The sequence below is a fragment of the Arachis hypogaea genome, chromosome 18 (assembly GCF_003086295.3).
Source record: "Arachis hypogaea cultivar Tifrunner chromosome 18, arahy.Tifrunner.gnm2.J5K5, whole genome shotgun sequence".
Taxonomy (NCBI): Eukaryota; Viridiplantae; Streptophyta; class Magnoliopsida; order Fabales; family Fabaceae; genus Arachis; species Arachis hypogaea.
The window spans coordinates 27,243,344-27,253,356 of NC_092053.1; the positions used below are offsets into that span (position 1 = coordinate 27,243,344).

General features: G+C 34.7%; 1 protein-coding gene across 1 annotated transcript; it reads right to left on the bottom strand.

Annotated features, from left to right (window-relative positions):
* Positions 1-472: 472 nt before the first annotated feature.
* LOC112769007 (uncharacterized) lies at positions 473-9,662 on the bottom strand. The gene is made up of 10 exons (XM_072225982.1): positions 9,562-9,662; positions 8,245-8,603; positions 6,895-7,011; positions 6,130-6,212; positions 3,998-4,455; positions 3,171-3,346; positions 2,008-2,093; positions 1,774-1,907; positions 1,173-1,466; positions 473-665 (listed from the first exon to the last, which is right to left on the bottom strand). Exons 2-10 carry the CDS (start codon positions 8,599-8,601, stop codon positions 475-477), a joined length of 1,896 nt encoding a protein of 631 aa, XP_072082083.1. The 5' UTR covers positions 8,602-8,603; positions 9,562-9,662; the 3' UTR covers positions 473-474.
* Positions 9,663-10,013: the final 351 nt, after the last annotated feature.

Genomic DNA, 10,013 nt, shown 5'->3' on the forward strand with positions numbered 1-10,013 from the left:
GAGAAAGTTTAATAATTGCAGCATTGAATAATGACGTGAAGATTTGTAATGTTGACAATCTCTCCGAGCTTCGTTAAAACAACATAAAATTGTTTGATCTTATCAATACATGAAAATTATTCACATTTTGTAAACTTGTTATTGTGAAATTAAACTTCAAAGGAAAAAGAATACACTAAATGAAATAAATATAATTACAAACCACTAAAATAAATTTACACATTCATAAGAAATAAGCAATTTAAAAGTGTTCCCTGAAAAAATGCATTACTTCCTGTGTTTTGTGACTTTTGTCCTCACTGTCCCGTTTATAAATCGTTATCTTTTTTCAAATGAGGTTGACAAATCTGCCAGCCAAGACCATTTGACCCATGCCAGCGATGGTTTATCAGGTTGAGACCATCATAGCAAACATAACAAAGAAAACCATAATAATAATTACACAGAATCACTACATGCAACAAACAAATCATGTTATAATTTCAGTTTATTTTGAAATTGCTGATAAAATTCAAATGAATTTTGCCTGTGCTCACCCAAAATCAACAATAAGTCCTTATTATTTTCATTTTCTAATACAAAATAAGCCTTTAAAACATAGTGGAAATCTTGCCCATACATATAGGATGCGCATGCTGCTTTGTATGTGAGTAGCTGCAAATCACCTGCACCATGTAAAAATTTGCAAAAACAAATTAACATGCCTGAAATAAAGCAACAGTGCATGATTATGCATTTATGTTGCAACATGCTTAGAGAAGTTGATATGCATGTTAAAAATAGTACACAAAAGTTAGGGATTTAATTTTTAAGTACTTTTACGGTAAAAATATTTCACACACATTCAATTTCGTGTGGTCACGTCAGCAAAAGTAATTGACTTAAAGCACAAGTTATGTCAAAAATCATCTCAATATAAGCATCAAATTGGATAACAGTAAATCATTAAACACTTTTACATTGTAACTCATATCAAAACTCATAGTATGATAAATTGATGATGACAGTAATTAAAATCAAAGTCTAACCTTCAAACCACACGTTATGTCAAAAATCATATAAGCATCTAATTGAATAAAAATAAATTATTAAACACTTTACACTGTAAGTCATATCAGATTAAACTAAGTACGATAAATTGATAATGATCGTAACGAAAATCGAAGTCTAACCTTCAACATCTGAATTAAGCTGTCTATGGCTGAAATGTGTTAGTAGCCAGCTCCTACAGCGAAACCTCCAAGACATTCCGGACATTTCCTGTGTAAACACTTTTGGGGTTTTTCTAAAGGAATAATGTTGCCTATCTCCATCTTCATTAGTATCGTTTGCAGATATACAATCTTCTTCGTAGTAAGAGAGTTTAAAGAAACATGAAGATAACATCCTCCACGTACTGTATTCTGCACTAGTAGCATCTAAATGTAAAACAATCATTTCGAACAAAGATTCAAGGCTATAGTCACCTGCAAAATATCAGAAGAAATCGGTTAATGACAAAAGCTGAATCTTGAGCAAATACAGGATCGCTTTCTTTATAGCATAGAACAATGAAGTTATCATATAAAAATGTTTCTGTATTCGCAACAACTAGCTGTAAGGTGCAAGATCCAGTCAAACGACGTGCTATTTGTATTTGAAGATGCTAATACAGGAATAGAGAATATAACAACAGAGGCAAGATAAATTTAACATGGAATTCTTGCATAATTTTGGGTGAAGTTACATCTCTAAATCTTCAAATATAAAATATGTGACTTTAAATGGCAGTACCGTTTTGGTACATTCTGATAAGTTTTGCTAAGGGATAACTTTCTTGTGGATCCTTCTTTAGCATATCCTCAAAACATGTGACAATCAAGTCAGAGTTGTTTCGATCAGAACACTCCAAGAACGCAGCCCTCAATCTGCAAACGTTCGCATCAGTAACTTTCTAAGGAAAAAAACATTATTAGTAGAACCTGCTTATCTCAAAAATTGCTGATTCAATGAGAATATAATGTGCACCTTACAGGGAGCACAGATGGTGAATTAGTACACTCCTTCTCAATCAAAATTAGGGCTTCTTCAACACGACCTCCAATCAACAACAGCTAGAAATGAAAAAATAAAAATAAAAAAGGTGGAACAGTATCTCAAATGTTACTACATGCAGAAAGCGTCATAGGGATTAATTTAATATGTTAAAAGAAGACGTACATGAGCAAGTATAAAGAAAACTTGTCGTGATATTGCTGAACATAGTTAGTTGCTTGTGTGCTAGTTAAGGATATGATTTAAAAAAACCTAAACAACTGTTATTTCGAGTTCAAATAGAATCATCAATCTCCTCTTCCCTCACACTAAGTTTTGACAACTAAGCACAGTTACACAACCCTTCAACCATGCGTTGCATGCCTAACTCTCACAATCCTCAGTTACAGTTATCCCCCTGAACCTAATCGAATATATAACAATATTCAAAAAGAGGAGAATTGGACTTGACATAGTTTCAATAGAAAGGGAAAATTGACAAAAGTGTGTAGCTAGTAGTGGAGTCTGTTAGCATATTCTAGAAGATTTAATAAGGCTGGAGGGTATTGTATACAGATTTTATACTGGATTCCAAATTGGGATCTCGGTTTTAAATCAATAAAGAGAATAAAGAGAATATTCAGCATTTCTACCATCCACTCATACCAGTTCTTGCATACAATCCTTCAAAATTTGAAATACTAGTTTTCTAATCAGGTTTTATATTCACACAAAATCCTATATATAGTTAGTTTTCACCTGATAAGTTTTTATTTGAAAATATTTGAAATTTGGAAAATAACTTACTGGACAGTTTATCGATATGAACTATTTCAGAACATAAGTTAAGATAGTAAATTAATTTATAAATAAATTGTTCACAGACAATTTTTTTCCAAATTGATTTATGATAGGATATTACGATGTTTGATTGATCCATATAGTTGACACTTGACACCACCTAGTGAAACAAGACCAAACTATTTTCTTGGAATGTGGCAACACACAATAAGATAGGATGGAAACCAATAATATTAGGTTACAAAATTAATTACTTCAACAATTTTGATCCTGATATAATTGATAAAACAACTCCATGGACAGAAACAAGATAAAGCTAAGCAATTGAAATTTATTTTGAAATGTGTGTTCCATACTTGTATCAATGGAAGTAATGCTGCTGTTACTGAAGGTGCTGAGTCGAGAGCAAGTTGTAAATATTTCACAGCCTTTTTATACTGGTCATTTTGCTGATTTGAGTGCACATACATGAACTCCTCAAAACTATTATCATCAGGAAAATTCAAGGGAAACAACCACAAATCAAGTTGCCCTGAGTAAATGCATAATAATAATAATGAAAAAAAAAGTTAGGATGACCTCGAGTAATTACTCTCTAAATCAAGAATGATGGATAATATTTAATTATTCAGATGTCAAGACTAAAAAGAGATTGTCACAAAAGATCATGTGCAAAATAAGCATTGACAATCTAGTCTTGTAATGGTTATGAAAATACCTTCGATATGAAGATATGAGCAAAAGCAATATCTCCGGTATGAAACAAAAATGAAGGTAGGAAAATCAATGCTTAACAATAAGCAAGCATGTGCATTCTAACAGGTACAGGTGTTTGTATCCACAAGAAATATTTTTTACAGTCATTATTCATCTGTAAATAAAACAGATGTAATAAAGAAATAAATTCCTCTATTTACCAACTTACAAATAAGAGTTGTACAACCAAGTAGGCAAATATGAGAAGCTGCACTAATGAAATAAAACCTCATATTTTATTTACCGATTTAAAAAGTTTATCATCTAATGCATATGGAGGCATTTAAACAACCGGATTTAGGACAATGGTTAGCAATTGTGAATGATCCAGCAAATAAATGTATTCAAACAAAAGAATAGCCAAAAGAAATTGGAATAACAACAGAAGGAAAAAGAAAAATGAGAAAACAAATATTGAAAAACTTACTAATAACATTTAAGGTATCTTGTGTAAGGCCTTCATGGTTGGAAAAGGAGTCTCTACTTCCTTCATTTTCTTCGGACTTAGAGCGAAAACCTTCTTCTGGCTGTAAGTTCTGATGCGATGCTTTTCTTCTATGATCAACATCAATCTCCATAGACTCTCCCACGTCATTGTTGAACCCAACATCCCTAGATATATGCTTATCCTTCAAAACAGAGGTGTCTGATTCACAATGGCTTTGGGAGTTTGCCAGAAAGGATTCAACTGTATTATGCCACTCTGACTGTCCAACTTCATTGCTGATGGAAGGCCCCTCCATACGTGAGTAATCTTGCAAGTCAGCCTGGTCTGAATCTTTCCACTGAAATTCTTCGGGGATAGAAGAATACCACATCGTATAGAATGTCAAGCCCATAATTATCTTTGACACAGGATCAAGATCAACTTTTTCTTGCTCAAGGCTATAGGAGAAATGAAAACAACAATTAAAAAAAAAGATGAATAAAAACAAAAAAGAGAAAGAGAATAAGTGGAAGAAACAAATTAGAGCAACAACTCCTTACTAACACAAGTCTTTCTCAAACCTAGTGATGGACTTTAAAAGTGAAAATGATCATTAATGAAGGGGCAAAATGTATTGTCAATGAAAACAAGCGTTAACTAATATGTCAAGGGACCAAATCAAAAGTCAGATTTGAGCCACGTTCAATTTCTTTGAGAGAAGCTTATTCATGTAGAAGCTTAACTATAACAGTAGGGTTCTACTTTGTTCACAAATTGATAGAAGCTTAACAATACAGTAGGGTTTTCCATTATACAAATATTGACTGTAGATGATAAAGAAAATAATTTGGATTAAGAATGTCAGAATATTGCAATGGTTAGGTTCCTTCTGCACATCTAATCTGTAAATTTCTTGTGAGGTGATAACTTTAATAGCACTGAATCTCTCTTAGGTAGCAGACAATTTCCAGTATCTTTAGGGTGGTGAAGTGAGATAATCCAACTCCATGTTTACAGGGAGTGTCACAAATCTTAATTTGGCACAAGAGTTGCATCACTCAGTCACCGTAGAATATTATCATTGAGATAACCCATCCACATGTTTACAGGAAGTGACAAATCTCAACTTAGAACACGAGTTGCATCACTCAATCACCTGGAATATTATCAGTAAGCTTACTGTCATTCTTTTTATGATAAAATCTTGTCCAATCTAAATGCAAGTGTTTTATATTTTACCACACTGCTCTAACAGGTCAGAAAACTTTTATCCCAAACACAGAATCCTATTATAGCTTGTAATTAGGCACCATAGTCAGCAATTAAAAATTATGTGACTTGTTCAAAAATGTATGGAGGATTAGAATCGTAATGCTAATCAATAACATATCAACCATCCTGAGCAACATAAATTTCATATAATAATATGCAAGGCCCTAAAAATATGGGAGTAGCCTGCGGGTCAGAAGAGTGTTCATTTGGAATAATCCGTTGGGGCACCCTCCCTTTTAATTCGGAATAGGTAGTCCTTCTTGTCCTACTGAACCGTAGCCCCTACTTGCTCAACCAACCTGCCAACACCGGCCTTCAACCATTAGCTTTTCCGTTTGCCTGATCCCTTGCCTTATAGGTTCATTGAACTAGTTTCCTTCCCAAGGATCACTGGCCTTAGAGGTTCACTCAGATAGACTGAACACTCACCCAATTTTCATGAATAAAGAACTTATTAAGGGAAAGACGAGGTAAGAACATGCTATTGGAGACACTGCAACATAGGTTGGTGGAGTCAAGTGATTGAGTTGAGGGCAGTGGTAGGCGGGAAATCTCTGTCGTATGCGGTGCATTCCTCCTGGCTGGTGAAAAGGCCAGTTCAACTAGACCTGTAATCAAAGGCTTCCAAGACCTTACCACTGGAGTTTATGAGTGCAGCAAGGAAAGAAGCCTATCGGAGTCACATATGATTACGGTTGCGGAAACCGGAAAAATCCGTTACATTTTAAGACAAATAAGTTGATCAGCTTATCTAGCAACGACTTGTTATGAAACACTCCATTCTTGGTCAATGGGATCACAATTTCAAGATATTTCTTATAAAAGCCAAGGGATTAGCATTAAAATTCAATAATGCATACCTTATGACAAGCTGATATGCATCCCCAGTATTGCCATGCACAAGACAGAATAAGATGAACTCCACATGAACTCTATATCTGCTCTGCAGCACAAGTGAAATTGTATAACACACTGAAGCCTTAATCGTTATGATGACAACATGAATTCATTAACAATCTCTGAAATTGAAAAATATACTTTATTTACAAACCAGAATGGAAGTGAACTCTTTATTTCTTTTCTTTTTGTTTACTTAAGTGGAGCATTTTGATGAAACAGTTTGCACTAGATAAAGTAGTTTTACCCATCAAAGAGTTGCAACATAACAAAAATGCGAACAAGCACATAATTAGAACCCTGGTTGCTTTCACCTAGATTGCATGTGCAATACATTGAAAAGGGAAAAATCACTGCCACAATCAGAAAGAAACTGAAAGAATGGTTGAAAATGCAGCATTAGCACTAAACTAAAAGAACTCTGCTTGGAAAAAACAAGTATTTGTGAGACTGAGATGGTAAGGCTAAAGAGATGAAAAGTGAAAAAGGCTGAACACATTAACGGATTGATCCTTAAAGGTTAGGTACTTGGTGATCTAAATCTATATAACCTTTTTTAGGACAGACACACCTCAGTTCAAATTATTCATACAATCTCACAAGTCATGGCAGTTTCAGTTACAAGTTTTGGCATTCCTTGTCTGGGTGTGTGAGCACGCACATGCTTTAACATGTTATTGCCATGAGTAATAACTGTTATAAAGCAGGGGGGAGTTTCTAAAACTTACTTCTATTGGCCAACTCTTCATTGATCCAATATTCTTCGACCAAATATCAAAGAGGTTCTTCATCCTTGTTGGATTAATATGATAGTTTTCCACGTGCTTAAGAAGCTCCAATAAAGCCTACATATTAACCAGAATACACTGTCGTGTTAAGACACTTACTCAGGACATTAGTGATAGAAGATATTAAAGCAGAAAAGTTTTGAAGTCTTATAAGGATACCATTTTGTCACTGAAAAGATTTTAATTTCAACAAAATAGCCCATAAATGAAGAAAGACATCCGTGGCCCCCCAAAGACATTGGTGAAGTTTGTGAAACATTTGTGATCTTTTGGGTTCCATGTTAGTTAAGTTTGTCAACTTTTGTGATCTTTGAGGTCCACGAGTGCCTTTCTTTCATTCGGGTAGTATTTTGTCAAAACTAGAATCTTTCTGGTACCAAAATGGTGCTACTCATTTTGAAATAAAACTAAGACTAAGACAGCTCACAAGCTCAATGAAATCAACACTAAAATCTTGTTAATTAGAATTCTGTTAGTGCCACAGATTTGATGTTAGAAATAGCCAAGAATTTCTACGGCCAAAGTTACACATAACTACTGGTTGAACTTTACTTATCTATAGAGAAAGAAGCGATAGGCTAGGAACAGCCCTAAATCTCCAATATCAACATCATAGTCAGAAAACACATCAGTGCATCACTAAAGAAATTACTGTCTTTTACTCTCTTAAGCCCCAGCTAATTGTCCTTGTCTAAATTATATATCATATTATAACTCTAGTTTATGTTTGCACAGTTCCAGCTTTTGAGAGAGAGAGGGGGAATCATAACATCCTTTAGCCTGTTGACTTAGATATCTAGGATTGGGGTTTAAAAAAACAACACGCGCACACACACAAAACTATGACTAATGATCAGAACCAAGTTAACTTTTGCAGTTTGGACACACTACTAGAAAATATTCAAATGCAATAGTTCTATTGGCCTTCCCCAGATGCCAGAAACTACTATCAAAGAATGTCTGCTGACAGATATAAGAAAAGCTACTTCTTTGACGACAAAGGCGATTCATATCCTTTCTTGTCAAAACAATAACTCCATATGAAAACATCTAAACACCCCCCCCCCCCAATAACGAGAGAGAGAGAGAGAGAGAGAGAGATGCAATAATCAGGATAACTACATATGCAAACATCTAAACATTAAAATAAAAAAAGTAATGTTGACTAAGAAAACTCCACATAACACACCTCAATCCCAATGTCATTTACTTATTTATTTTTTTTTACAAAAAGAGGCAAAAATGCAGGACACAAATAACAAATGTGAAACCGAGAGACCAAAGTGTTACCGAGAACTTGAGGCAATTCCTGAATGGAGACTTGTCGTTCATTGTTCCCTTTAAGTAAGCACTGAGAACACCACTGGCAGTGGCCCAGTCATGTTCCTTGACAAGCTTCCTCAGCAGGTACCGCAACCTTGTGCAGTAATCCAACCTCAGAGGTTTGGAACCAAGTCTCAGAACATAAGAAGGGTTAGTCAAAGACAAGAGGATCCTCTTGGCAAGTTTTTGGCGTGCCACCTTGGGGCTATCATCATCAAGCATGTAGTCTCTCCTCTTCCGGTCCTTGGAGTTGCTGATAGTGCCATTATTATTGTTGTTGGCTTCTTCGTTGTTGCCTTCATCGAATAAAACATTGCCATCCATTGCTAACAGAATAATGTGTTAGGCATGAGATGGAGTAACGTGTGCACAAATCAATACTGTAGTGTGCTGATAAAGAAGAAATCAAAACAAGAGTGAACAAGTACACATTTAAAATAATAATAATAATAATAATAATAATAATAATAATAATAATAATTTATTTTTAAAAAAGAACTAACGGTTCAGTTGAAGCTATGAACAACTGGCAAGGATTAAGGTCAGGTTGTAGGGTAAATAGTAATGTTGAGTAAATAGCAATGAAATTTATAGGAATACCATTTTAATCCCCCCAAAAAAAGTTATTGTCTTTTATGTAGAAAGTGAGATTGGTTTTGATAAAAGGAAGAAGAGAATATGAGCAAAGAGAAGGGAGGAAACGGGAGCACAACTTCACCAATGGCTACCATCGCCGCCAACATCTATGGATTTGTCTATTTCATCTGAGCCACAACTGGACATGAGATTGCTGTCTTTCGTCGTTGGTGTGTACTGAAAGATCAACGTGAACGAACCATGGTGGTGGCAAGTCTTCATGGAGCCATCATTCCTCTCTCCCATCTCCCTCTCCTCCCTCTGTGTCGGAAGACCTCATTCATTCTCATTATCAAATTCTCTACCCCCAAGTTATTAGTGATGTATGTGTAACTTAACTAAAAACAGAGCACACATGCCCTTTGATATATATTATATATATATATATGTATATTACCTGGTTTGGGCAAGCAAAAATAAAATAGAACAAGCCCACCGCAATAGTCCAAAACAACAATGCAAAGTTGCCTTTTTTCCCTTTATCTATTTGTTTATTTTTCAGTAACCATGAATGGCAAACCTAACTTCAAAGATCATGTTAGAAACTTTAACAAGGATAACTCAGAAAAAATGTAATAATATCCAGAGCCGACAACATTACTAGCTAAAGGCTTAAAGAAATGCTAAGGATTAGCTTAAGGAACTAACATGTGTCTATGACAGAGAAGGGAGCTCCATATGAACCAATTATTACAGTTTCAACTACAGCAAATTCAGTGCACGCACACACATTATTAGAAATTATATAATTTAACTAACAATCTGTCTGCAGAATCAACTTTGAATATGCCTTACTATTTCATTTGGCTGTCTTTTCTCTGCAATTATCAATCTTTATTTTTTTTTTCTGCACAAAACCAGATGTTAACTCATCAGGTTCATCAAGATATAAACTCCAACGTTTATGTCAATAATGAAAAAGGCATGAAAACCTCAAGCTCATCCATAGGAAGTCAAGGTTTATAAAATAAAAATTCCAGATTCTATGGTTTGAATTAATCTAAAACATTGAATTCCGCCATGTTCCCTAATCCATGCTTTCATGTGCCTGTAATTAATCTACAACGGCTGCTGTGAACAATTTCAACTCTCACGTTATT